The sequence below is a fragment of the Acipenser ruthenus genome, chromosome 4, assembly GCF_902713425.1.
Source record: "Acipenser ruthenus chromosome 4, fAciRut3.2 maternal haplotype, whole genome shotgun sequence".
NCBI classification, from domain to species: Eukaryota; Metazoa; Chordata; class Actinopteri; order Acipenseriformes; family Acipenseridae; genus Acipenser; species Acipenser ruthenus.
Window position 1 is genome coordinate 8055607 of NC_081192.1, and position 14157 is coordinate 8069763.

The following is a 14157-nucleotide window of genomic DNA, read 5'->3' on the forward strand; positions in this document are numbered from 1 at the left end:
TTGGCTCATTGGCAGACTAAAGCTAGCTGTTTACCATTTCCAGACACACCCACATAAGTGCTGTAGTTATGTAACTGGAAATTTGTTATGTAATCCTAGAATAGGGGTGTTTTTTTTTCTTTCCACTTCCACTGCTTGGTTTCATTCACACACAAATGGAAAAATAAAGGTTAATTCCTCTGGCGATTTAACACCAGTTTCAGCAGAATTCTCTAGTTCAGGGAGGCATTAAAGGCATGCTTTTTAGGGAAGTTTTATGCTGCCTGACGAGGGGAGGAAGGAAGTCTCTGCTTGCTCTCTCATAGGTTCTGTTGTAAAAGGAAGCGCTTGTAGCTCAAGTGCAGGTCATCTTCTCTCTTCTACCTTATTACTTAGAATTAATGCTGCAGCATTTATTTTAAATTGCTAAACAGCTGCCGCGCTTATTCAAGGGCTGTGGTAATTAGTACCATGGCTTTCGAAAGGTGTGTGTGTGTGTGTGTGTTTTTTTTGTAATTGCGGTATTTGAGGGAGGCATTGTGACTGGGAGCCCTACCGCTGGTTCGTAGTGTGTGTGCCTTTGGGGAAAGCAGCTGCAGACACGTTGCTAGGCGACCATTTGAGCAGTCCACTGTATAATGGTGTTCTCTTTAAATGCATTTTATTCAATTAATTTTCTATTTAACGTTTTGCTGTACTGTTTTTTTGTATGTGTTTAAGTGCGAATGGGGGTGGGGCATGTTTAATTGAGAGCAGTGTTTATTTGTGGGTGGCGTCCATTACAAATCTGACATCTAAGGGCGGCGCTTATTCAATACCGCTGGTAATGCAAAGTAATATGGTATTTCCTGTGCCACACTGGCAGCAGATCATATACTTAGCAAAGGCAGGCTGGTAACTACCTTCCCCAACAGTGGTTTAGTGGCAAAAAAGCTATCCGAGTAATGGAGCAGTCCATAAATCAATAACGGTAGTTGCATTACAAGCAGTCAACCTTTACTTGAGTTAAATGCCAATGCACAAGTCAAACGTGCAAACTAAGTGATGTTTACTTCCACTAATTTACTACCAGTGTAAATAAATTGTACAGATTCAGGCATTAATATATTTACTGTTCTCATAGCCATTAAGAGCAAGCACCAGTATGTACTGGCTATTGATTGTGTTTAAAAATGAGAAGCAGTCTTCCCAGTTCTCTTTTGGGAGTATCAGACTGAAGACCTACAGGGCATAGTTCAGTGAATGAAGGCTATATTGTCACCTAAATGGTGGTAACTTTACATGGACATTTTCCACAAGAAGTTGTTCCATGCATTAAGCTGTACCTTGGGAACTGCTTGTCAGATGTTTAACCTCTGCATGACCATTTACTTATATGATTATTCCAAACGCTGTGTATGTAACTTGTATAACGTGTTGGCGGATTGTAGTTGAGGACTGGGAGTAAGATTTTATCCTGGGTGTTGGCCCTTCCTATTCCTCCACTGCATTCTTAAGATTCCTATGCTTTGGCGCTACCCAGGTGGGAAATAGGACACTAGGAATCGGATTTAAAATTGAGCTGGGGGATTCTTTGTCTGCATCGAAGGTAAAACGTGACTTTTTTTTTTTTTTTTTTTTTTTTAACTGGGCCAGTTGGCTATTCCTGCTCGGTCTCTAAACCCCTGCCCCGTGGTCAGAACCAATCAGTTCTGTGTTGGTGTAGCAGAGGGAACCTTTTTACTTTTGCTTTAACCAGACTGCTCAATCTCCTTGAACCCGTAAGAAGTATGCACATTGAAATGGCAAACAACTTCAGGCTCAGTGTTCTCATTTTATTTTATTCTGAGGTGGGTGGGTGTGAATAAAAGCCATTTCCATTGTTTTGTTTAAGAGCCATTGCTAGATTTGTATATATTTTTTTTTTATTCCATAGTGCTGGAAGCTAAAATTGTTATTGGCAAGTTTGTATTGGTGTATGCAGATTTCGATGTTTCTCTCAGCAGCAGCAGCAGCAGCCAGAATCGGAGACAGTACATTTGTTCATCCCAGCCTTGGCTGTGGGAGCCCTCATTGGCAAACAAGGGCAGCACATCAAACAGCTCTCCCGCTTTGCAGGAGCATCTATAAAGGTATGAAATGAGCACATCTTTTGACTGCTTATCTTCTCCTGTTGGTTGTCTGCCTGTAAAAGTGCTGGATTTTCTTCATATGATGCATTCATGTCTACCTAGGAATATGTACCACCTTTTTACATGACACAACATATATTTAAACTGGTTTTAGGTGAAAACTGGTTAGTGTTTTTTACTTAATATTTGAAATTGCAGCATGATAAAGTAGTCCATCTTTCCAGTGATTTGGTAAAATGTGCTATTGAATCCCACAAGTGTTCAGTGCGTAATAAAAGCACAGTAATACATGCATAATTCCGGATGGCTTGTGTAAGTTAGACAGCAGTGTTTTAAGTGATGTGGAGCTTCCCGTGTGGAAGACCAGAACTTGATTTTACACGCCCCGTGTCTCATGCATGCACCCATGCTGTAGACCTGCAGTGGCTGTAGATCAAGGTGTTGGTTGAGTCGCCAGCTACCATGGAGAAGAAACAATCTGGAGAATCTGTCTATGTTTGGGGAAACTGGAAATTTTATGTTCATGGTGCATGCTCTGCATCACAATGGCACAGGCTGGTTCAGAAGTCCTGTGCTGCATCATACTGCTTCATGACCTGTTGTCAGACTTGTCCAATACTTTGAGTTTATTAGAGCTTTCCTGCAGATGCCTGCTTTTTGAAAAGGCACATATCAGACCAGCATAACTTTCTAATTTAGATTGCTCCAGCCGAAGGACCAGAGGCCAAACAGAGAGTGGTGATAATCGCAGGACCACCAGAGGCTCAGTTTAAGGTATGGAGTGTGTATTGTACGTTCTGCGTGAAATACCACTGTGCACTGAAGTTCTTGCATTCAAACTGATCCAACACCATGGTGTGCGAATACTACATTAAATGTGCATGATTTCATTCTTCCCCACATCTACAGATTGACTTCATTTTGCTTACTATTACCATCAAACTATTTCATGGAAAATAAATACTTGACAATCCACGCACCATTGTATTTGGTTGACAATGGGACACAGACAGATTTACCTAAAGAAAATAGTTTCCTAATTGTCATTATCCAATATGAACCAGTTTCCAGTCATTTCTGACTTCAATGTGTCACTTCAGTCAAATGTAGCAGTAACCTGAACCTCTGACATGGCTGCCATATCTTCTGATGTGACACTGTCATTTTCCAGATGAGACAACCCCACTCCAGCTGCACTACCACTACATCTGTTCACAATAACAGCAATGTCTAGTTTCTTTCTGCTCCATGTTGCAACATTTTGTTTCTTAAATCAATTGCCCGAAATATCCTTTTTCAGGCTCAAGGAAGAATCTTTGGGAAACTAAAAGAAGAAAACTTCTTTGGCCCCAAGGAGGAAGTAAAACTGGAAGCCCATATAAAAGTGCCGTCTTATGCTGCCGGCAGAGTTATAGGCAAAGGAGGCAAAACGGTAAGCGCTGCAAGGACTGGAACATTCACGTTTTCGGCTTCACGCAACAAGTTTGTTTCCATTTGAAATGGAAATTCTGAATGCTGCTGTTCCTGAACTCCAAGTCTTTGTACATCCAGTGATGCTTCATTAAACCTGCCACTTTGTTTTTTTTTAAAAAAAAGTGATGCTTTGTGTTTTAAAACCTGCTTGTGTACAATATCAGTGCTGATATGCTAAAAGCTTTGACTTTATACCGTTCATGGAAATGTTGCCCAAAATGACTACTTGTAAAATAACTAATTGAAATGTGTGCTTATTACAGGAACGCTTGTAAAAGTCAAGCCCCACAAGTTTAACACTAACTATTAAACTACGTATATGATATTCAGTTATCTGATCTCGTTTCACAGGTGAACGAGCTGCAAAACCTTACCAGTGCAGAAGTAGTTGTTCCCAGAGACCAGACCCCCGATGAAAATGATGAAGTAATAGTGAAGATAACAGGTCATTTCTATGCAAGCCAGGTAGGTCTAGTTGCTTTCTATAAGCTTTGAGCACCATTTCATTTTGCTAACTGAACTGTCTAATTTTACAAATATCGAATGTGTTTAATGACCAATCACTTATGTAGTCCAGGGTTGATTGAAATTGAAGCATTGGTCTCAAGAGGCTACTTTTTTTAATATCTTAACCAAGTAAATTCCCTAACATTTTGTTTTAATATGGATTTGTGTTGCTTTTTCTAATTACATTTTTATTGAAATGAAATGCAGTCATTAATATGGTATTGTATTACATATTGAGTGTTTCTCTTTATAAAAATATTTTACTGGTTCTGATGCACTCCATCTGTACCCCCGGGCTCGTTACTAGCCCAGGAGAAAGTAACTCAAGCTTCACGGAAGTTGATGCTGTGGTGCAGTGCTGCATCAAGGTATGCCCAACTTGGAAGCAGCCCTACAAGACTACAATTCCAGGCAGCCCTTGACAGTGTAGACTGCAGTGCAAGAGCAGCAGTCTCTTAAAGCCCCAACATAAGTCCACATTGCCAGTAGAACTGCCCCGAAGGTGATCTGTTTAGCGCTGACCTGAAGTCAGAGCTCGCACAACACAAGGAGACCAAACAAGCCCTAAAAACCCATGCTGAACCAAAGTAAGTTTTACAATGGTTACCAACACAGGGGCTCATTCTCCCTGGCAACCAGAAGTGTGTCGTTTCTAAGTCTGCTGCTTCCTAGACCCAAACCATTGAAGCGGACCAGCAAATAGATGGCCTGTTCACTTCATGGCCAACAGGCCTGATGTATGCATAGCTGCCCCTGCCACTTATCCCCTCGGTACTTGGAAGGTAAGGAGGAACAGAGCCTTATTCTAATTGCCCTTTGACCCAAGAGTTTCTGGTTCTGGAAGTGGCTAAAGCCGGGTCCCTGCCCCTACCAGTGAGTTGATCTGCTGTTGTAACAGCTGCTTGAAGATTGAACGGTAAATACTGAGGAACCAGGGGCTGAAGAAATAAGAATCCTACTTGCTTAAAGACAAGCAAATGGAAGGATTTTGTCTGCATGCCAAACCCCCAGTTCCTAGCATAAATCTGAAGAGGCCAGACACCACTTAATTTTGATGTCTGAAGAGCCCTGAATTTCCACATACAGTGGACTCTGTCAGATCATCAAGCCAACAGTTTATCTCCTTCAGCTTGCAAACCTGTCTCCAAGTAGACCATTTAAACTGGATCACAGCCACAAATAAACCCGCTCAAGGATCTATCAAAGCCCACTCGGTAAGGGGAGTGGATACTACATGGGCACAACCTCAAATCTGTCCCAATACCACACATGTAACGGTGCTACCTGGGCTGCTTTCGACACTGTTAAGCATTATGGCTTACTCTGTTTTGTTTGGTTTTTTTGCTGTTACTTGTGGCTTCTACTAACAAATAACCCATCACCCCTTTTGGTATGGTTCACGTTTGTGTATGGAGTTCAACATATGAGGTAAGAATATAAAGATTAGCTGGAATATGGTTTCTTTTGAATGATGATGAACGCCACTCACCTCCAGCAAGTCTACCTTTTCTATACCATCTTATTTTAATTTGGTCAATGATGCTGGAAATAACATCTGGTTTTGTGGAAGGACACCTGAGTTTGGTGCCAAAAAGGTTTATGCGAAGAGATTGGTTTTGTTCTCGACCCAAACAAGATGGGGACTGGGATTTCCTGTGTGTGTGGAGTTAATCATCCTATGAAGAAACTGTTTTGCAGGTAAGCTTTGTAATCTCTCTCCTGGGATAGCAACAAGACAGGAGGTTAATGTGTGGACCTGAAAGAAACACAATTGCAGCCAAATTTGCATACAGCTTTTTTTAACTTCTTTTTTTTTTTTTATTTGTTTCAGCTTGCCCAGCGAAAAATTCAGGAAATTTTGGCCCAGGTAAAAAGACAACAGCAGCAGAAAACTGTGCAGAGTGTACAGCCCCAACCAAGAAGAAAATAAATGAAAGGTTCAGGACCCAGGCCCATCACAGACAGGTGCCAGACCAAGAGAAAGCTTGACTGTTGCCAGCAGCAGAGCCACAAATTCCTGGTGGCCGCTCTTGACAATTCCCATCTACTTGGTCACCTTTTATTTTGGACCAGGCAGCCTTGGAACTGTCTCCTGAGAATTTGCGTTTTGGCTTTGAAAACTATTTTTGAAACACAGCTTTAAAAGAGAACAAATCTCAGACCCCTTCGCTTCCCTTTTTTGTTCTATTCTCGCCACCACAAATCCTGGTTTGTGTGTGTTTTGTTTTGTTTTTTCCCCACACAAATGTTTTATTAGACCTTTGGTTTAATGAAACTTTTTCTTTTGGTTTCGCTGGTTATTAAAGGCATGGCTCTTCTAGTTAATTTGTTGATGTCTGGAGGGGGAGGATTAGGGTGGGTTTTTGATTAGGGGAGGGGGAACAGGAAAGACATCAATTATTCACGTGGCATTTTATAAATTCGGATGCTTTTCTTTTTATAGAAAACACTGCTATATTAACCTAAGGGAAGTGTTGAATGGTGTTGGCCAGGATATGAAATTTAATATGCATTTTACTAAACTACCTCAGGCATATAGTACCTCAGCGCAAACACTTTTTTTTTTTTCTTTATGGTATTTTTTGTATACTTTATAAAGCTAATAGTTCTTGAACATTTTCTTATTTTTTTTAATAAAGATAAATTAATTTTAATCAGTTACCAACCAGGAGTGCCTTTTGACTATATTCTCACCACTATATATATTTAATATATATATATAGTGTGTGTGTAAAAATGTGTATATATAAAAGTAAAGTTCTATAAAGTGAGGAAAGAGTTGTGGTGCTCCTTGCTGATGGGAGTATTTAAATAAAATAATTGCCTCGGTTTTCCTGAGGTCAACAGCACCATCATAGTGAAAAAGATATAACTAATATAAGATGCCGAAATAATGCCAACATTAACAGCAGCAACGCCATTTTATTTTTGGGGATATATGAAATTTTTAGGTTTGGTAGTTTTTTGTTTATGGGGGGGGGGGGATGGGGACTGACAGGACTGGACATAAGGAAGTGATCGGAGGCTTTTCTTTTTTTTAATCGGATATTTTTGCTGTGCACTTTGGTTAACTGTGAATCCTCTGTGCTTTTGTTCATCACTGCCTCCTTTTTTTTTTTTTTTAAATAGGAATTTTGAAAACAAAATAAACCGTGCAGCCGACCTGGATTAGCCATTCTGTTTGACGTGCACGTTTTCATGTTCCGTTGCTTGATAGAATATTGATCAGTTGTGTGCATGACTAAGACAGTACTGCATGTCGAACAACAATACATCATTCTTGTTGCAATCGTGGTGGTGGGGGGGGGGGGGCAAACCGTTTGATCACACTAAAGATGTCAACTAAAGGATAAGTTTACATATCCAGCCTCTGTAAAAGGCCACAGTAAGCCACTTGGAAGGTTTGGAGCTCCTTTTTAAGGCCTTCTGCTTGGTTTACTACGGGTACAGCAAGGTTTATGCACATTCGCAGACACAAATGGTGAATTCTGTAGAATTTAGTTTAAAAAAACGAAAGCTACCAGTTTTTTTTCTTGCAGAGTGTAAATGTAATTTGGTTGTTTTAACTTATGCATTCATGCTTTTACAATATAACTCTTCTCAGTCTACCTCAACTCTCAAATTATGGCAGTGCATAAAAACTGCTGTGTGGTCTTACCAGAGCCATGCTAATACCTCTGAACCGTTTTGTGATGTTTTTGTACATAAGATCAGAAGCATCATGCTGCACTGATTTGAGGGGCACACATTTGCATAACTATTTTTTTCACCATTTATCTACCTCTTAGACATATATATTGAAATAGAGGCATTTCTACTTTAGACTGGATAATTTCCCAAAGATCATTGTACAGATTAAACATTTGAAAAAGATGGAAGTTTTGTTTTGCCTGCATTTTTTATATTAATTGATTTAAAAACCTTAAACTTATGATGTAGCTTTAGCAAACAAAACACAAAAAAAATGGCAGTGGCTTTCTTCATGTAGTTTTTTAGACTTTTTTTCCTTACATAGATTAAAAAAAAATGGTTGGTTAATAAAGGACACTTTTGAATTCTGTTAAAGGCTCATTCAAAAGCCAATCTGTTAATATTGAGGGGGGGAAAAAAAAGGATTTGACTAATTTTTTCATTAATTTGTTTTCAAACAGGTGCTGCATTTTGAATCTGCTTTTTTTATATATAAGCCTGTTCTATTTACATTTCTAGGCTGTATAGTGTGGTAAATCATGTTTTCCAAATGAGATTTAAAGTAAAATGAGTTTTGGTATCGGCAAAGCATGGATCATTTCTCATCTATACTGTGCCTCTAATGCAGCTCCACTTGTCAAATGCCTCTGAATGAAATAAAGAATTTGCTCCCAAATTTGTCAAAGCTTGCTTCTGTCCCTTTTTGGGGGGGGGGGGGATCCACCCCTCCACATACCATCGAATTTTTCTTAAGGAGTAAGGAGGAGCTATTGGAAGGTTGTGAAACTTCAACAAAAAAAGAAATGGTTACTTTGGTTTATCTTTTTGAGGCAGTTCAGCTTCAAGTAAAATAGTTTGTCTTCTATGATCTGATTTAAGTATGTATGATTTTTCTATCCTCCCCCAGTTCTAAGACCAAATCTGCTACTGGTGTGTCAAACCATTTCAGCAGTATGTTCATATATTTTCAGTTGGGGACACTCCTCGGGTAGCAACCTCATCCTTCACTTTGACCCGATACCTAAGAAGGCTGGCGTATTTGAGGCAATGTCTTCGTGTTATGTTATTTAAAAAAAAAAAAAAAAAAAAGTTCCAAGTGTCAAAGTTGTATTGAAGACTTACTAACCCTAACCAAAAAATGCAACACTCTGTAGACTTGCATCTGGATCTGGAACAGCATAAGGGGGTGTTGCTTGCACAAGCAACTAGAAATAGCCAAGGAATTAATGTTTATCAAAGGGAATTTGTGTGTGTATATACAATGCTGTTAAAGTATTTGCCCCCTGTCTGCATTTTTGCATATTTGACACTGAATGTTATCAGATCTTCAACCAAAACCTAATATTAGATAAAAGGGACCCTGAGTGAACAAATAACACAAATTTGATGCATATTTCATCTATTAAAGTTATGCAACACCCAATGCCCCCATGTGGAAAAAGTAATCTCCCCCTTGGGCTCAATAACTGGTTACGCCACCTTTTAGCAGCAATAACTGCAACCAAACGCTTCCTGTAGTTATTGATTAGTCTCTCACAGCGCCGTGGAGGAATTTTGGCTCACTCCTCCATGCAGAACTGCTTCAACTCGGTGACATTTGTGGGTTTTCGAGCATGAACTGCTAGTTTCAGGTCCTGCCACAACATCTCAACTGGGTTTAGGTCTGGACTTTGACTAGGCCATTCCAAAACTTCAAATTTCTTGTTCTTCAACCATTCTGATGTAGACTTGCTTGTGTGTTTCGGATCATTGTCTTGCATGACCCAGCTGCGCTTCAGCTAACAGACGGATGGCCTGACATTCTCCTGTAGAATTCTCTTATACAGAGCAGAATTCATGGTTCCTTCAATGATGGCAAGGCGTCCCCAAACCATGACACTGCAACCACCATGCTTAACTGTTGGTATGAGGTTCTTGCTGTGGAATGCAGTGTTTGGTTTTCGCCAGATGTAACAGGGCCCATGTTGGCCAAAAAGTTTAACTTTTGACTCATCTGTCCATAGAACATTGTTCCAGAACTCTTGAGGATCATCCAGATGCTTTTTGGCAAACCTGAGAGGAGCATTCGTGTTCTTATTGAGCAATGGTTTCCGCCTTGCTACTCTGCCATGAATCCCATTTTTGCCCAGTGTCTTTCTGAGGGTGGAGTCATGAACACTGACCTTAGCCGAGGCGAGAGAGGCCTGCAGATCCCTGGATGTTCTAGGGTTCTTTGTGACTTCCTGGATGATTTTACACCTTGCTCTTGGAGAGATTTTGGCAGGACGGCCACTCCTGGGAAGATTCACTTTTGTCCCAAACTTTCTCCATTTGGATGATATGGCTGTGACTGGTTCGGTGGAGCCCCAGAGCCTTAGAAATGGCTTTATAACCCTTTCCAGACTGATGGGCATCAACAACTTTTTTTCCGGAGGTCTTCAGGAAATTCTTTTGTTTGTGGCATGACGTGCCTCTAGAACCTGTGTGCTGACAACTTCACTCTGATGGTAAGGGCCAGTTAGTTAGATTTATATTGGGCAGGGCTGGCCCAAATCAGGCCTGGTTGTTAACCAAAGTACTCAAACAGCTGACCCTAATTATCCCTTTAATTGGGTTTAGTTAACTCTTGGGGGGGCAATAACTTTTTCACACCTGAAGATTGCATGTTTGATTACCTTGCACACCAAACAAATGAAAGAAGCGCCAAACTTTGTCTTTTTTTTTTTTTTTCTCTCTGACTCCCTCTATGTACTACTACAACCCACAATCTGACCAAATACAATGTGAAAAATGCAGAAAATCAGACTGGGCAAATACTTTTTCACGGCACTGTGTATGTGTGTGTATATATATATATATATATATATATATATATATATATATATATATATATATATATATATATATATATATATATAATCTATATATATATATAATCTATATATATATCTATATATCTATATCTATATATCTCACAGTACTGTGCAAAAGTTTTAGGCAGGTGTGAAAAAATGCTGTAAAGTAAGAATGCTTTCAAAAATAGACATGTTAATAGGTTATATTTATCAATTAACAAAATGCAAAGTGAGTGAACAGAAGAAAAATCTACATCAAATCAATATTTGGTGTGACCACCCTTTGCCTTCAAAACAGCATCAAATCTTCTAGGTACACTTGCACACAGTTTTTGAAGGAACTCGGCAGGTAGGTTGGCCCAAATATCTTGGAGAACTAACCACAGTTCTTCTGTGGATTTAGGCAGCCTCAGTTGCTTCTCTCTCTTCATGTAATCCCAGACAGACTCCATGATGTTGAGATCAGGGCTCTGTGGGGGCCATACCATCACTTCCAGGACTCCTTGTTCTTCTTTACGCTGAAGATAGTTCTTAATGACTTTAGCTGTATGTTTGGGGTCGTTGTCATGCTGCAGAATAAATTTGGGGCCAATCAGACTTATTGCATGATGGATAAGTATCTGCCTGTACTTCTCAGCATTGAGGAGACCATTAATTCTGACCACATCCCCCAACTCCATTTGCAGAAATGCAGCCCCAAACTTGCAAGGAACCTCCACCATGCTTCACTGTTGCCTGCAGACACTCATTTGTGTACTGCTTTCCAGCCCTTTGGCGAACAAACTGCCTTCTGCTACAGCCAAATATTTCATATTTTGACTCCTCAGTCCAGAGCACCTGCTGCCATTTTTCTGCACCCCAGTTCCTGTGTTTTTGTGCATAGTTGAGTCGCTTGGCCTTGTTTCCACGTCGGAGGTATGGCTTTTTGGCCGCAAGTCTTCCATGAAGGCCACTTCTGACCAGACTTCTCCGGACAGTAGATGGGTGTACCAGGGTCCCACTGTTTTTTGCCAATTCTGAGCTGATGGCACTGCTGGACATCTTCCGATTGCGAAGGGAACTAAGCATGATGTGTCTTTCATCTGCTGCAGTAAGTTTCCTTGGCCGACCACTGCGTCTACGGTCCTCAACGTTGCCCGTTTCTTTGTGCTTCTTCAAAAGAGCTTGGACAGCACATCTGGAAACCCCTGTCTGCCTTGAAATTTCTGCCTGGGAGAGACCTTGCTGATGCAGTATAACTACCTTGTGTCTTGTTGCTGTGCTCAGTCTTGCCATGGTGTATGACTTTTGATAGTAAACTGTCTTCAACAACCTCACCTTGTTAGCTGAGTTTGGCTGTCCCTCACCCAGTTTTATTCCTCTTACACAGCTGTTTCTGTTTCAGTTAATGATTGTGTTTCAACCTACATATTGAGTTGATGATCATTAGCACCTGTTTGGTATAATTGTTTAATCATACACCTGACTATATGCCTACAAAATCCCTGACTTTGTGCAAGTGTACCTAGAAGAATTGATGCTGTTTTGAAGGCAAAGGGTGGTCACACCAAATATGGATTTGATTTAGATTTTTCTTCTGTTCACTCACTTTGCATTTAGTTAATTAATAAATATAATCTATTAACATGTCTATTTTTGAAAGCATTCTTACTTTATAGCATTTTTTCACACCTGGCTAAAACTTTTGCACAGTACTCTCTCTGTGTGTGTGTGTGTGTATATGTATGTGTGTGTGTGTGTGTATGTATGTATGTATATATATATATATATATATATATATATATATATATATATATATATATATATATATATAATTTAGTGCCTATAGTAAGTCTACACCCCTTTGAACTTTTTTCACATTTTGTTGTGTCAGTGCATCAGTTTCATGCATTTAAATCTACACACCATACTCCACAGTCTGAAGGGGGGAAAAAAGTTTAGATTCACGGGGCAGCTGCAGGGACTAGTGTAGTACAGAGAAGGCAGAAAGGAGGTGTTAGTGTGACAGTAACAAGCGAATGAACCTGACTTTAGAGAAGTGGACTGCGGCCTGGATAGAAGAGAGATCCCCCACCAGCGAGCCGTCCTCTGCGGAGGAAAGGGCTTGGTCTTGAAGGCTGCGGCCCCGGGGATCTGAAAACAGGAGAAAAAAAACTCTGCTGTGACAGAGCCGCCTCGGGGGGCGAGAATAGGTCTCGCGGAGACCTGAAAGGAAGTAATACTAAAAGGGGTTCCCTGACTGATGTGGTGCTGCCCTCGGAAGAGGTGAGACTGTGTTCTCCAAAGCCGGAAGCGGAGGATGGTCCCGCAGGGAACCTGTGAAGAACAAGAATAGGTGGGTTAGTTGGGACTTGATCACTGAGAGATCAAAGTGGGACACGTCCCAAAATATTAAATATAGGATAGAGCTTCACTGCGATGAGGTAAGAAAAACACATGAGCTGTGAACGGAGTGTGGCCAGGGGTCCCCTTTGACTCATGCGGTGAGAACCTCCCTTAAATAAGGTTGAGGAAGCGCAGTTTGCCTAAGGTCGGGGAAGTGAGGCTCACTTACCCCCCAAAGAAATGGATCCCCGGCTCCCCGCAGTACCTCACCGTGAGACATACAACAGAGCATGTGCCAATGCATAACATAAATTCGAGGATGAAAAGACATACAAGACAAACAGAGAGGGGTTAGTGTGTAATAGTTTATGTATTCACCTGCCGCTCAGTGGAGAGAAAAACAACCCCTTCTAAAAGGGGGAAAACCTCTGGTAGCCCCTAAACCGGGCATGCTAACAATTTTCTGATGAGCCATGGCAATGTCGGTGGGAGATGGCGAATGTATGTATCCACTGCTGATGAAGGCCGGCGCCCCATACTCTTGATTAGGTGGACATTGATTTTAGCGCAGGCTGCTGAGGTTGCTGCTCCTATCTACAACGATGAGCCGATCTGAAAAGGGAGCCAAGATTATTATTATTATTATTATTATTATTTATTTCTTAGCAGACGCCCTTATCCAGGGCGACTTACAATCGCAAGCAAATACAAATACATTCAAGTGTTACAATATAAGTCATACAATAAGAACAAGAAATACAATAATTCTCAAGTGTGACAAACCACAATTCAATAATACAGCAGATAATAGTGAAAGTTACATCAGGATATGATTAAATAGTGATAGTTACATCAGGATATGATTAAGTACAAAATACTACAGATTAAACACTTGGCAGATTACAATATTCTGAGGTACAGGATTAAATGCAGTAAAATAGGGGGCAGATAAGAGCAAAATAAAGCATATTTAAATGAAGGGTGATAGTGTCCCAGGATACAACAGAGGAGTTCTACAGGTGCTGTTTGAAGAGGTGAGTCTTAAGGAGGCGCCGGAATGTGGTCAGGGACTGGGCAGTCCTGACATCTGTAGGAAGGTCGTTCCACCACTGCGGAGCAAGGGTGGAGAAGGAGCGGGCTCGGGAGGCAGGGGAGCGTAGCGGAGGTAGAGCCAGTCTTCTAGTGCAGGCGGAGCGGAGAGGTCGAGTGGGGGTGTAGGAAGAGATGAGGGTCTGGAG

The 14157-nt window shown here is 40.8% G+C and overlaps 1 protein-coding gene across 3 annotated transcripts in view; it reads left to right on the forward strand.

Moving 5' to 3' along the window:
- Positions 1-8436, forward strand: part of LOC117399721 (insulin-like growth factor 2 mRNA-binding protein 3) — a 56629-nt gene extending 48193 nt beyond the window's left edge. For 2 of the 3 annotated variants that reach the window (XM_059021901.1, XM_059021911.1), the window contains 5 exons: positions 1965-2090; positions 2790-2864; positions 3391-3522; positions 3915-4028; positions 5902-8436. In XM_059021901.1, coding sequence (XP_058877884.1) covers positions 1965-2090; positions 2790-2864; positions 3391-3522; positions 3915-4028; positions 5902-6000 — 546 coding nt within the window. In that variant the 3' untranslated portion in view covers positions 6001-8436. Of the gene's footprint in view, positions 1-1961; positions 2091-2789; positions 2865-3390; positions 3523-3914; positions 4029-5901 lie in introns of all 3 variants that reach the window. The other variant, XM_059021903.1, reaches the window with a different exon arrangement.
- The last annotated feature ends 5721 nt before the right edge of the window (positions 8437-14157 follow it).